The sequence below is a fragment of the Lagenorhynchus albirostris genome, chromosome 19 (assembly GCF_949774975.1).
Source record: "Lagenorhynchus albirostris chromosome 19, mLagAlb1.1, whole genome shotgun sequence".
In the NCBI taxonomy this organism is placed as follows: Eukaryota; Metazoa; Chordata; class Mammalia; order Artiodactyla; family Delphinidae; genus Lagenorhynchus; species Lagenorhynchus albirostris.
Genome location: NC_083113.1, coordinates 24022411 through 24037753, shown reverse-complemented (window position 1 = coordinate 24037753; position 15343 = coordinate 24022411). Strand labels below are relative to the sequence as shown.

At 45.3% G+C, this 15343-nt stretch overlaps 1 protein-coding gene across 2 annotated transcripts in view; it reads left to right on the top strand.

Moving 5' to 3' along the window:
* MYLK3 (myosin light chain kinase 3) overlaps nt 1-15343 on the top strand; it is a 59803-nt gene that overhangs the window by 26922 nt on the left and 17538 nt on the right. For both annotated transcript variants that reach the window (XM_060131086.1, XM_060131085.1), the window contains exons 4-9: nt 2123-2580; nt 3989-4094; nt 4711-4804; nt 5225-5334; nt 6272-6413; nt 12812-12882. In XM_060131086.1, coding sequence (XP_059987069.1) covers nt 2123-2580; nt 3989-4094; nt 4711-4804; nt 5225-5334; nt 6272-6413; nt 12812-12882 — 981 coding nt within the window. The remainder of the gene's footprint in view (nt 1-2122; nt 2581-3988; nt 4095-4710; nt 4805-5224; nt 5335-6271; nt 6414-12811; nt 12883-15343) is intronic.

Below are 15343 nucleotides of genomic sequence, written 5' to 3'. Positions count from 1 at the left end.
CGCAGGAAGTGGGGAAGCCTTAGACACTCAGAGTGGCATGGGAATGCATGGCAGTACCTTGGGGTCATCCCATGCCCCCAGGTATGAAGACCAAGAGGAACTCAGTGGCTGTTGGCCTTCTTAGCTGGCTACCTGTCTACCTGGATATTCTTCCAGAAACTGGCTTCCTGCAGTTTCCCATGTCCCTTGGTTAAGGCAAGGGCTGAGCTGGGCTTGGATGCCACCCTTCCCATCCTACCCTGTCATCACCAACCCGTACTTGCTCCTGAGGGAGTGTCGGGGGACTTTTGCTGCCTCCCACCCAAGGCTTAGCTGTGAACAGGCTGCCGAACCAGGTGCATTCAGAAGTAGGCACTGCTCTCAGAGGACCTGCAGCAGCTCAGAGGAGGGGCCTGGGCCTCCAGCTGCTAGGGAAAGCCTTAATTTTAAAAAAAATGTGGTTAAAAACTCATAACATAAAATTTACCATCTTAACCATTTTCAAGTGTATAGTGTAGTTGTGTTAAGTATATTCATATTGCTGTGACACAGATCTCCAGAACTTTTTTGTCTTGTAAATCTGAAACTCTGTTACCATCAAACGCCTCCCCTCCAGATCATGGTAACCACCTTTCTACTTTCTGTCTCTATGAATCTGACTATTGTAAGTCCTTCATATAATTCATTCATTCATATATTTGGAATCAGTCTTTCTGTCACTGGCTTATTTCACTTAGCATAAAGTCCTCAAGGTTCATCCAGGTCAGAACTTCCTTCCTTTTTAAGGATGAATAATATTCCATTGTATGTATATGCTACATTTTTTTATCCATTCATCCATCACTGGACACTTGGGTTGCTTCCACATTTGGCTGTTGTGAATAATGCTGCTGTGAACATGGCTGTGCAAATCTCTTTGAGATTCTGCTTTCAATTCTTTTGGATATATTTCCAGAAGTGAGATTGCTGGATCATATGGTAGTTCTATTTTTACATTTTTTAGGAACTGCCATACTGATTTCCACAGTAGCTGCACCATTTTAGGCTTCACTGTTTGAACCTCCTGCATTTGTACTTTCATTTCTTAGTCGACTCTCAGTACATCTGTGAAGTGTTACTGTCCCTGTTTGACAGAAGAGGTTGCTGAGGCTAGACTTGCCCAAACCCAGCCCTGTTCAGCAAACTGTGGCAGAACTACGGCCAGGATGGAGGCCGCCTGGCTCCCTCCTGAGACTCAGTCCACCCCAGGCACTCACCCCCTCACCCCTGCCCCAACACTCATAGACCTTGGCAGTGGGGTTGTGAAGGGCAGTCAGAGGGCAACTCTGAGAGGGAGGGTCTGAAGCTCCCAGGATCAGTGTCCTTCCCTCTGAATGTCAGGGCTTAGAAGGCCTTCCTGACCTCCAGCTGGCTTCCAAAACCACAATGCTGCTTGGTCTGGGTAACAAAGGTGGATGCAGCGGGCCCAGTGGCATGGCCCAGTGGTGCAGGAGGGCCTGTAGGGAGGCAGAGAGTTTCCTCAGCTGTGTAAGCACGCAGGCCTAGCACAGCCAGGACTGTTTTATTCAGGAGAAACAGAAAGTCCAGACTCTTATGAGCAATTCCCTGATTTTACTAAAATGTGTCTGACCTGAAGCTTCAGTGTGATGTTTGACTTGGTTCACCCTTCTCTTCATTTAATGGAAGGGAAACTGAGGCCCAAAGAAGGGAGGGAAGAGCCCAGGTCTCCTGCCTCCCGGCCACATTCCTCCTGGAGCAGAAGCACATTCCCAAGGTGCCACAGAGACAGCTGGTGCCCGCCTCCCCACTCTTCCCAAGCCCCATCCACCACAGGTCGCTTCAAGTCTTTCCTGGATGCTGATCCAGTGGAATCCTGAGAGCTGGTGGCACCGTATGCCACTGAAGCCAGTCTCTCCCCTGGTGTCCTGTCTGGGTAGAGAGGGACAGGGGATGGAATCTGCTGGTTTCAACCGCAAGCTAACTCTTAGTATTATAACAACCCAAAGGGCCCGTTTTAACAGATGAGAAAACTGAGGCTAAGAGGCCGTGGTCAGTGAATGGCAGCAGCAGGCATTTGAACCCAGGTCTGTTCTGACTCAGGTTCTTGCTTTTAACCTCAGGGCCACATTTCTCTCTGCCCCAGGATCTCCATCCATGTGCAGGAGACAGACATCCCTGGGGAGTTACTTGTGACACGAGGCGGCAGCCTCAGAACCACGCCCCCTGAAGAGGCTCTAGCAGCTGCCCATCCAGGTGAGCAGGACTCACCTGGGCCCAGGTGCTACCCCCAGGCCCCTGGGACTGAGTCAGGAAAACATATCCCAAAAGGAGCTAAGGTGTTTTCCCCACTGTGGAAGCGGAGCAGCGACTGCGGAGCAAAGGCCAAAGAGAAACAGGGATCTGGGCCTGAGCCCGCCATGACACCAAGCAGGGCCTGGAGGGACAAGGGAGCCGATGCCAGGACCCCAGGCCTGCAGCAGGACACAGGCCCGGGAGCAGGGAACCCTGAGCCTGGAAAAGACTGCACAGCCAGGGGCACGAGCAGAGCTGAAGCAGGAAGGAGGACACCCCCAGGAGCTGAGGCGGGCAGCCTGTTTCTGGGTAAGTGAGGGCATTGCTATGTGCCCCGAGGTGAGTGAGTTTGAAAGGTCTACCCTGGGAAGCCTCCCTGAAGCTTCCAGGGAGAGAGAATGTGGGTGTTGGGGAGTCGAAGACTGGGAACAGCCTGCCAGCACATCCCAGGGCTGGAGACCAAGGCACGGAGATGCAGCAGGCTGAGCTCATATTGGCTCTAGCCATTGGAGAGGAGGGAACCCATGGGGCTCAACTTGGATTTCTCAAAGCCACCTGCCTGCCCGATACTATTGGTATCATTCTGGATTGAGACAGGGAAGGCTCCTGCTAAAAGGCAAATCCATTAACTGGTATATATAACCCACTATCAGCCATTTGCACTCAGTGGGCTGACTCTCATCCAGGATCGGGAAGGGGCTGCTGACCTGCTTTCTGTCCCAATGGTGGTGGGAGGTGTCCTTGTGTTCCTGTGACCTAAAGGGCCTCAACTCCTCCAGCCCTTAGGGCCACACCCTCGTTGGTCTGAGCCCTCATCCCATATGGCTGCTGGAAGGCCACCATTTGCTGACTCCCTGTTCCAGAATTTCTGGAGGTCCCTGAGGAAGGGCTGAGCATTCTGCAGGTCATCCTGGTGCCCCTTGCCAGTTCCGGGCTCCACGGTTGCCCTGTGCTGTGCTCTGACTTCTCTGGCTGCTTCCTCTCCCCTTGTATGACCTGGTCCAGATGTGGACATAGGCCTCCCTTAATTCCTGAAACACAGCTGAGAGCAGGCTGTGACTTTAGAGTCTTTTCTGAGACTTGAGATGGTGATAAAGCCAATGTTAGCTGAGGACTCCCTGTGAGCCGAGCCTCGGGCATTTGTGGTGGCGTTTACCCTCACAGGCCTGTGGAGTGGAGACACGTGAAACACAGGAGGGGCTGAGAAGCACGTTTAAGGTCACAAGGTCAGTGCTGACAGAGCCAGGATCTGACGGTTGGGCTCCAGAACAGAAGGCAGTTACTTTGCAGCGAAGGAGACTTCAGACTGGAATTCTAGATGTGGATTCTCTGCGACACACCCAGGCTTTCCAGGGGCCCAGGAAACAACACAATCATGCAAATGTTACCCCCTTGTAGTCTAGGGCTTGGGCTCACCTTTGCAGACACAGAAAAGGTACACAGTATGCTCTCAAAGCAAATTCAGTCTTCTACTTTGGGGAGCAGAAAGTGGCTTGTGAGACAAACTAAGAGAAAATAGAAGTATTTCCCCTGCTCTGGGTCCAGGGTTGCGGAGGTCATGGAGTTGTTCCTGGAACACTCTGAGTACTCCCTCGATAAGCCCCCAACAAACTGGCAGAAGCCGTATTTGAACCAAGTGGGTCTGGGACTGGGGGTGGGGGGAGCTGAGAGGTGGGGACGGCACGAAGGAGGCTCACAGTTGCTGTCTCCCGAACAGACGACAGTCCAGCCCCGCCAGCCCCCTTCGAGCATCGGATGGTGAGTGTGAGGGAGACCTCGACCTCAGCGGGCTACACAGTGTGCCAGCACGAAGTCCTGGGAGGGTAAGCTGCCTTCTGCCTTGATGAGGGGCGGGGCAACTGGACAGCTGGGTGCCGCTGTGGTTCGCAGGAACTGACTGATGGAGCCATCGCCAGGAGTGGGATGTACCGCACAGCATGGGAGTGGGCGGAGGGCTTACAAAGAGTGTGTGAGGAGATATCCGCGGAGTGCAGGAGGGCCCGCATGGTGTGAGTGAGATGAAGTGTAGGGTGCAGGAGGGCCCACAGTGCGGGCCTGGGACCCGTGTACTGGAGGTGGCACGGGAGCTGACATGGGGTGGGGTAAGAGGGATGTCCTCTAGGGTGCAGGACGGCCTGGGTGGTGTGGGTGACAGGGACACCACCTGGGGTGCAGGATGGGCTGGGTTCTGTGGGTTGGGGGGACACCCTCTGGGGTGCAGGATGGCCCACATATATGGGGTGAAGAAGCTCTTTTCCAGGTTCAGAGCCCGTGGGTGTGCGGGTGGTGACTGATAACTCTGGGGTGCAGGGTAATCCCTGTGGTGTGTGCAGAGTAGAGGTAGGACCAGAAAGCCCAGGGTCCAGGATGGGGCTGGCCCACCACATGGCGAGTGTGCTTCTGGGGCTCTGAGACTGCTCTGTCATCATATCTCTGCAGGGGCCGGTTTGGCCAGGTCCACAGATGCACGGAGAAGGCCACGGGCCTCTCGCTGGCGGCCAAGATCATCAAAGTGAAGAGTGCCAAGGACCGGGTGAGGTTTTTGCCCCAGGCCAGTGGGTGTCCCGGACCAAGCTCAGGATTCCTTCACTTCCCTCTGGGCCACCCTGGACCCCACACTGCACCAGGCCCCTCCACTCTGAGCAGGAAACCTAGCCACCTTTCCTGCCTCTTTTCCATGACTCCCACACTCCAGTCAGCAGGTCACCTTGCACCCTGGGCAACAGGTCCTCCTAGACCTCCAGGGTTCCTTTTTGGGCTTCAGGTTTCCTATCTGTGAAATGGGTGGGCCCTTGCTGCTGTAAGAAGCTGGTGTGGGTGGTGAGTTGAGGAAAGCTGGTGTGAGAACAGGAAATGAGGATGCAGGGTGGGGATGTGTGTTTCTTGGGAAGGGCAGCTGACTTCTCTTCCTGACCCATTTCTTGGAAACTCCTCTCCCCTTTGGCTCCACAAGGAGGATGTGAAGAACGAGATCACCATCATGAACCAGCTCAGCCATGTGAACCTGATCCAGCTCTACGATGCCTTTGAGAGCAAGAACAGCTTTACCCTTGTCATGGAGTAGTGAGCATGGGAGACGGGGCCAGGGCTCGGGGTGGGGCTGGGAACTGAGATTCCAGCAAAACTCTCCCTTTCCTTCCCCTCTCAGTGACACCCAGGGAAAGGCATCACCTCCTCTGCCTGACCTCCAACATAGAGCACAGAGGACAAAGCCATTTGTCACAAACCAGCAGCCAGTGAACCTGATTTGACCTACAGATATTGTTTTGGCCTACACAATTTTTAGTAATTTTGATTTAGTTGTTAACTAAATTTAGTTGTTAGTTGGAAGTAGGGAAATTTCACATTAAAACCTAGATGTCTAGCTTTCCTTGCAAATATAAAAGATCTGGTAATGCTGGATCTACATTTCCAGTTGGAAGTGGTGTGATGGAGTTCATAGTAACTGACCTTTGTAGACGGGGCAATCAAACTCCCATTTGCTACAGTCCCTATCACTTCCAGCTACCCATGACGTTGAGGCCAGGGGCTCAGGGGACATTTATTATTGTGCTTGTGTTGCTATTTTCCTTCTGGTAGGACTGAGGATAGTGAAATATTTGTCATGTCAGTTCTCTATAAAAAGTGGAAAAAGAAGTTAGACTAAGGGCTATGTGTTCTAAGAAAAGTTTTGTCTTACATCTGGTCTGATTTAGGCTTCTTGCCATGTAGGTACTAATTGGCCCCTGTAGGCCAATGAGCTTACAACCTTGGCCTAGAGTATCAAGAGTGAGTATCCAGAGTGAGCCTGGATGATCAACACTGCAGATAAGCCCCAGTCTCCCATCTGGCCCATCGCTTCCTTTTTACCACCCATACTCTGAGCTGGGAATGGACAAGAGCAAAGGTCCCCGTAAAACCCCAGATGGCAGTGGCACCCTTGGGCTCACCTGGTGATGAGTGGACCAGTCTTCTGAGAGCCTTGCTCAGTCAGTGCTTGCCTCTTCCTTTGCCTTGGCAGTGTGGATGGGGGTGAGCTCTTTGACCGGATCACAGAAGAGAAGTACAACCTGACTGAACTGGATGTGGTGTTGTTCACCAAGCAGGTCTGCGAGGGTGTGCAATACCTCCATCAGCAGTACGTCCTGCACTTGGACCTCAAGGTCAGGCTCCGCCCTGGGCATGTGGCAGTTGGGTGCCCTGGTTCCTGAGCCTCTGCTGCTCTCTCATCTTTGAGAGCTCTGTCAGCACCCAATCCTGGCTTCCATTCCTTGCTCTGCCATTGCCTACTTCTGGATTCTAGGGCAGGCCAAGTCTCTGAGCCTCAGTTCCTCCATCTGTGACATGTGGAAAATAGGTACCTCATTAAGTGTTCTTTGACGATCAAATGATACAGTGACTTTTTTCTATAAAAAATTCTCTAAGATTAGTTTTTAAAAACTAAAATAGAAACATGCATGTGGTAACAAATATAGACAATATAGAAATGTATGAAATGCACAGTGAAAGTTCTTCCCACTCAGTCTCTGTGCTGAGAGGTCTTCTGTATTAGCAATTTGGCACCACTACACACATACACACAAGGGATCATACTATACATCTCGTTTTTAAACCTGCCCTTTTTAGTTAACAGTACACTGTAGACATCTTTTCTCATTCTCTTTAAGGGCCATGGTATAGTCCATTGAATGAATGCATTACAGCTTCTTTTGTCTACTTGACAAAAAGTAAGCACGAGGTAGCCATTCTTTTCTTTCTGTTTTGTACATGGGTTTATTTCTGGGATGTCTATTCTGTTCCATTGATCTACATGTCTGCCTTTTTATGCCTATATTATACTATTTTGATTAGTGTTGCTTAGTTATAGTTTGAGATCAGGAAGTGTGATGACTCCAATTTTTTAGATTCTACTTATAACTGAGATCATACAGTAAGTGTCTTTCTCTGTCTGATTTATTTCACTTTGCATAATGCCGTCAAGTTCCATCTTGTCACAAATGGCAGAATTTCCTTTTCTTTTCTTTTTTTTTTTTTTGACTGTGCCGTGTGACATCTTCATTCCCCAACCAGGGATCAAACCCGTGCCCCCTGAAGTGGAAGTGTGGAGTCTTGATCACTGGACTGCCAGGGAAGCCCCACATTTGACTATTAAGCACTTGAAATATAACTAGTGTGAGTGAGGAACTGAATTTTAAATTTTATTAATTTAAATCTAAAAATTGACATGATTAAATTATTGAAAAACATTAAGTATATTTGGAACAATTTCAATATGTTAATTTGTTTTTCAAAAGCTATCAATTTCATGAAATCTAAATACAAATAATTCATGAGATCTAAATACATCTAAAGTATTTCTGATGAAGATTTAGTGTCTGATTTGAGATGTGCTATAAATGTAAAATGCACACTGGACTTCAAAGGCAATATGATAAAAATAATGGAAAATGTTTCATCGATATTTTTTATTTTGATAACTTATTGAAATGGTAGTGTTTTTGATATATCAGGCCAGAGAAAATTATTATTAAAATTAAGTTTTAGAAAATACTTTGAGATGAATGAAAATGAGAACACAACATGCCAAGACTTATGGGGGTGCATCTAAACTAGGAATGAAATTTGTAGCCGCAAACACTTATATATTAAAAAGAACATCTCAAACCAATAATCTAACATTCCATCTTAAGAAACTAGAAAAAGAAGAGCAAGCTAAACTCAAAGCAAGCAGAGGATACAAATAAGAAAGGTTAGAGCAGAAATAATTGAAACAGAGAACAGAGAAACAGCAGAGAAAATCAATGAAACCAAAAGTTGGTTCTTTGAAAAGATCAATAAATTGACAAATCTTTAGCTATATTGAACTAGAAAGAAGACTCAAATTACTAAAATGAATGGAATGAAAGAGGGGCCATCACTACCAGCCTTACAGAAATAAAGATTATAAGGGAATGTTATGAAAAATTGTATGCCAGTAAATTAGATAATGTAGATAAAATGGAAGAATTCCCCCAAAAGACACAAACTTCTGAAAACTCACTCAAAAGGAATAGAAAATCTGAATAGACTTATAACAAGTAAAACAATCAAATTGGTGTAAAAAACTACCCACAAAGAAAAGCCTAGGCCCATGTGGCTTCACTGGTGAATTCTACCAAATGTTTAAAGAATTAATACCAATCCTTCACAAACTGTTCCAAAAATTAGAAGAGAATAAAACACTTCCTCACTCATTTTATGAGACAAGACTTATCCTGATTCCAAAACCAGGCAGACATCACTTCTTGTGATGAAACTACAGACGAATATCCCTTGTGAATATAGATGTAAAAATTCTCAATAAAAAATTAGTAAACTGAATACAGCAACATTTAAAAAGGGTTATACAGGGCTTCCCTGGTGGCGCAGGGGACAGGGGTTTGTGCCCCGGTCCAGGAAGAGCCCACATGCTGCGAAGCGGCTGGGCCTGTAAGCCATGGCCACGGGGCCTGCGCATCCGGAGCCTGTGCTCCACAACAGAAGAGGCCACAACAGTGAGAGGCCCGTGTACCGCAAAAAAAAAAAAAAAAGGATTATACACACCACAAAGTGGGATTTGTCCCAAGAGTGCAAGGTTGGTTTAACATATGAAAAATCAATCAATGTAACATGCCATATTAAAAGAATAAAGGACAACATCACATAATCATTTTAGTAGCTAGAAAAATCACTTGACGAACTCAAACAACTTTTCATGGTGAAAACACTAAACAAATTAGGTATAGAAGAGAACTCCTTAACCTGATAAAGATCATCTATGAAAAACACACAGCTAATTTTAAACTTAATGATAAAATGTTGAATGTTTACCTTTTAACATCAGAAACAAGACACGGGTGTATATTCTTGCCATTTCTATTAAACATTGTACTTGTGGTTCTAACCAGGGCAATTAGGCAAGAGAATAAATAAAAGACATCCAGATTGGAGAGGAAGAAGTAAAATTCTATTCACAGATGACATGATTTTGATATAGAAAATCCTAAGGAGGGTGGAGGGAAACTATTAGAACTAATAAATTAGTTCAGCAATGTTGTAGGATGTAAGATGTAAAAATCAATTGTATTTCCATACATTAGCAGTTGACATTCTGTAAATAAAATTAAGAAAACCATTTCATTTACAGTAGCATCAGAAAGAATAAAATACTTAGAAATGAATTTGACCAAAGATGTATAAGCCTTATATTCTGAAAACTATGAAACATTATTGAAAGAAATTAAAGATGGCATAAGTAAATGGAAAGACATCCCATATTCATAGATCAGAAAACTTAATATTATTAAGATGGCAGTACTCTCCAAAATGATCTGTATGTTCAGTGCAATCCTATCAAAATCACAGCTGGCTTCTTTGCAGAAATTAATGATCTAATCCTAAAATTCAGATGGAAATTTATGGGACCCAGAATAGCAAAAACAATCTTGAAAAAGAAGGACAAATTTGGAGGACTCACATTTCCCAACTTCAAAACTTACTACTAAGCTACAGAAATCAAAACTGTGTTATGATGTAAGGACAGACAGACAGATCAATGGAATACAATTGAGAGTCCAGAATTAAACCCTTATATTTGTGGTCAATAGATTTTTGAAAAAAGTGCCATGACAATTCAATGGGTAAAGAATAGTCTTTTCAACAAATGGTGCTGGGACACCATGCTTGATATCCCCATGAAAGTTGAACCCCTACCTCATAATATATACAAATATTAACTCAAAATGGATATAGACCTAAATGTAAGAGCTAAAACTATAAAGTTCTTAGAAGAAAGCATAGGAGTATATTATATATGAATCAAAAGCTCAAGCTAGAAGAGCAAAGTTGATAAATTACACTTCATCAAAATTAGAAACCGTTATGTTTCGAAGGACACCATAATGAAAATGAAATAACAGCCCACAGAATGGGAGAAAATATTTTCAAATCATATATCTGATAAAGGACTTGTATCTAGGATGTATAAAGAACTCTTACAACTCATTGAGAAAGACAAATTTGAAAATGGGCAAAGAATTTGAATAGACATTTATCCAATGAGGATATAAAAATGGCCAATAAGCACATGAAAAGATTTTTAACATCATTAGTCAAAAGAGAAATGTAAATCAAAAGTACAATGAGATACTATTTCACACCCATTGGATTAGCTAAAATAAAAAATAAAAATGGCAGACAAGAAGTGTTACTAGGATTTGGAGAAATTGGAACTCTCGTACATTGCTGGTGGGATTGTAAAGTTGTGCATCCACTTTAGAAAACAATTTGGCAGTTCCTATAATGTTAAACAAAGAGTTATCATATGACCCAGCAATTTCACTTCTAGGCATATACTCAAGAATTGAAAACAGAAGTCAACACAAAAACTTGTACACAAATGTCCTTAGCAGCATTACGCATAATAGCCAAAAAGTAGAAACAACCCCAATGTTTACTAACTGATGAATAGATAAACAAAATGTGGTAGGTACTGTCCTTACAATGAATATTATTCAGCCATGAAAAGGAATCAAGTATTGGTACATGAATGAACCTTGAAAATATTATGCTGACTGAAAGAAATCAGATGCAAAAGGTCACATATTTATGATTCATATGATTCCATTTATATGAAATGACCAGAACAGGCAAATCTACAGAGACAGAAAATACATTAGTGATTGCCAGGAGTTGTGGGTGAGGAGGATGGAGAGTGACTGCTGATGAATATGGGTTTTTTTTTTTTTGAAGTGCTGAAAATGTTCTAAAATTAGATAGTGGTGAACTATCTACTGAAAACCACTGAATTGTACACTTTAAAATGGTAATTTTTTTATGATCTCATGTTTTATTATTATTTATATTTCAATAATTTATGTTTATTATTTATATTTCAAAATTTTAGGAAAATTAAGTTCACCTATTTCTTTTTACTTATTTAATGTGGCTATTAGAAAATTTTGAATTATATATGTAGCTCACATTATATTTCTATTGGACAGTGTTGTTCTAGACCTTACAAAGAAGACATGAAGACTTTTTGTTTTAGTTTTATTTATTTATTTGGATTTTTAAATAAATTAATTTATTTTTGGCTGCGTTGGGTCTTCGTTGCTGCATGCGGGCTCTCTCTGGTTGTGGCAAGTGGGGGCTACACTTCCTTGTGGTGCGCGGGCTTCTCATTGCAGTGGTTTCTCTTGCTGCGGAGCATGGGCTCTAGGTGCATGGGCTTCAGTAGTTGTGGCAGGTGGTCTCAGTAGTTGTGGCTCACGGGCTCTAGAGCACAGGGTCAGTAGTTGTGGCGCACAGGCCCAGTTGCTCTGCGGCATGTGGGATCGTCCCTGACCAGGGCTCGAACCCGTGTCCCCTGCATTGGCAGGCGGATTCTTAACCACTGCGCCACCAGGGAATTCCCAAGACATGAAGATTTTAAATCATCAACTTCCTGAACCTATCTGAGGGATTTCACAACCGCTTTGTAACGTAAATAGCAATAAAAACTTCTGTTAGGAGAAATAGTACCTGACATTTGCTTCATAAGCTGGAAAGTTTTTAATGCGTACTCTGTCATTTGATCTTCCCACCCTCCCAGGAGGAAGGCAAGAAGAGGTTATTATTCCCATTTTACAGATGGAGACACTGAGTTTCCGGAATGGGAAAGTACTCATCTAGGGCTAGGGACCCTGGTAATGGACCCCTGGACCTCAGGCACTGGCCTTAGGTCTCTAGATCCTTTATACCATAAGCCCTCCATCTGCCCTCCACCCCTACCCCTATCCAAATTTGTCTGGCACAAGCAACGAGAATCGTTCCAGTCTCCCTCAGGGCCTCCAAGCTGATCTGAAACACTTAAGAGAAGTATGTCAAGTCCAGCACCTCCATCCCATGGGTCACAGCTGTCACCACAAAATGGCAGGTTGACATTTTGCAGCTCTGATCTCCTTGACCAAGCTACTGCAGATTTGGTCTCACCCCTGAGATTCTGATGTAATCAGGTCAGGGTTGGGGCCTGGGTGTTGGGACTTTTGAGGACTTCCCTGATGATTCTAGCGTGCAGCCAGAGTTTGGAGCCGCCACCCCAAGCCAATGGTCACAAACAATCAGCTTGTGGGCCAAATCCGCATCCCAGACATGTCGTGTTTGATTCCTATACGTGATGAATGCATGCTTAAATTGGATTAAGTTGTCAACATTTAAAAGCATGGAATTTTTACTTAAACCTGGATTTCTGGCTTCCCTTGAGGACTGAGGAACTCTGGCGACTGGGCCTGCATTCCTGTGTGGTGGCCAGTGGCTGGAGCTGAGCAGTGGCTGCCCCTTTACCCAGGGCAGGAGTTCTCCAGTTCCCCACCATCCATACTACTCCTTATTGTCTCACACTAGGCCACATCATTTATTTTCAATATCTATCCATCCCTATAGGGCTGCCCTGTAGGGCTTTCCCTTGCAGGCTGGGAAACTGAGGCCTATTGACAACTAAGTGTGGGAACTCAGACCTTCTTAGCTGTTGATTAAGCTATGCTAACTTCTCTTTCTTTCCCAGCCTGAGAACATACTGTGTGTCAATCAGACGGGACACCAAATTAAGATCATTGACTTCGGGCTGGCCAGAAGGTAAGGGAGTTTTATTTCGGTGGTTTGACAGAGCTCCTTGGAAACCCTTGGTGGCTCTCTTGGACATGGTTACCTACAACTCAGCCAATTTTTGAGTTTTGGGACTGATATAAGAAAGCTCTCTCACTGAGGCTGGCAGCCTTTACAAAGACTGCGTAGAGAGGCCTCGTTACTACTGCAGGGGGCGGCTTTGTGCGGCGGGCTCTGCTTCTCCTTAAAAGGCTGTGGGATTAACAGTATTTCAAACCACCTGTGTGAACAGAGAGGGGAGTGATAAAGGGGGTCACTGAATGGGGGTGCTGGGAAGCTCCTTTTATTCATCCTGCAGGCCTCCTGGGGCCAAGATGTACTGGGCTGTGTGATGCATTCATCACCAACCCTGCCCTCCAGAAAATGACTAGGTTAAATAGGATGGTGCCATGGGTAAGTGGTTCTGGGCACTCAGGACTGGATTAGATCTTGGTAAAATGGTGATACAATGCAGTGCCCGCTGATATGGGCAATAATGAAGTTTAAATGAGATAATACATCAACAGTGGAGACCCATTCTATGAGGGTGATTAGGTTCTCAAGTTTCAGTGCATAAAGAGAATATCATATATAATTTAAAAAACATCTTAAAGTCCCTTAAAACGCCTAAAGCCTAGGGACATATAGTTTTACTGTTGGATCCTCATGCTTGATGAACACCGTGTCTCTGCAGGGCTCTTGCCCATGGCGTGCACAACCAGTGGTGTGGCTGTAGCAGACCCTTGGCATTGGGGAGGGCATCCACAGTCTGTGAAGATGGCAATAAATGTATGTTCATCCTCCAGGCTTCCTCCAGAATTCTATTTCCACCAAGAATGACATTTCTCTGAGAATCACATACTTTCTAGATATGTCTTCACACCACGGCTTCAAATCTTGAAATGTTCTTACTCTAATGGTCATTTTCCACACAGAAGTTGTTTTTGTCACTTTCGGAGCCTTGCAGCATCTACCACTCCATCCACAAGGGGGGAAAGGAGCACTTCATCCCCATGGTGGCAGAGCCGTGCCTGAGCTCAGCCTCTGGTGTCCAGCACTGGCCTCCCAGAGGGGGCGTTCAAACCCACAGTGGTGGTCCTCCTAGGTCACTTCCCCACTGGTTGGAGAGGTAAATGTCACCTCTTTGCAGGTGTGAAAGGTACATTTTCAGGGCCCCACATGATGGATGGGAGGCTAAGTGTGGTATTGGAGCAACAGCAGAGGGAAGTTCTTACCACCGCGCTGTACCTTCAGGGTCCACACTACACAGCATACTGCATTTCATGAACAGTCCCGAATCCCCCAACCCACTCAATCCATAATGTAAAAAATTTGCTTAATATTTTCCCAAATAATGTTGTATAAAATTGGGATGCATCCTATACACTTGCACACCTTATGCACCAGGGCGTGATTCTCAACCTATTTTTCATGTCTCCACCTGCCCCACAAAGAGCCTTTTTAACCATTTCTTTCCTAATCCCTCAGTCCCTTCCTCATGAAATGTAATGCCACAGGTGTATTGTGTATCTGTTTATGTACTGTGGCCCTTTGGAGAGCCGCAGACCGTTGTAATAGCTAAGATTTTTTTGCCCTTCCCCCAAGAACCACTGTTCCTTCACTGTGGGGCAATATATTCTTCATTCAGACCTCACACACTAGTGTATGCAGCACCCTACCAAATGCCAGGTGACCAATTGCCAAATGAGGATTTACAGTGACACACTGTGAATTCAGAGCAAGAAGTAACCACCTGAGGTTCCTGGAGTCTGGGACGTCTCTGAGCAGCCAGAAGAGACAAATGGACAGGGTTTTGTTACCTGCAGGCAGTAGTGTGCTGGTAAATGTTTAACAACCCGCTGCGGCTGGGGCATGAGAGGAGGTGGGGTTGATTTGTAACCTTTGCTAACTTTGGCTGATTTCAAGCTACCAACATGACGTCACTGAGTGCAGAGTTGGGAGGAGACGTGCACCATTGGCTCTCATGCACCCGTGAGAACCGGCTCCAGCACGACTCTGTGTGGAGGGGGGCAGGAGGGATAGTGTCAATTAGGGACCAAGAATAGGATGCACACTGTTCATGAGCAGGCTGGCCTGGGGAAGGCAGGAGCTATGGGTGGGACTGGGGAAGGAAGACACAGTAGAAGGTGAGGGCACTAATGGGGCATCCTGAGTAGGGAGGCTCAGATGTTGGAATGGTATCCAATAGGCCATTGAGTCTCAGATGGTGGGAGGTGAAAAGTGTTGTAGGCCAATTTACCGAAAATCGATTAGTCAAAATCTATTCCCAATACACACTACTATATATAAAATAGATAACCAACAAGGGCCAACTGTATAGCACAGGGAACTATAGTCAATATTTTGTAATAACCTATAATGGAAAAGAATCTAAAAAGGAATATATATATATATATAAAACTGAACCACTTTGCTTTACACCTGAAACAAG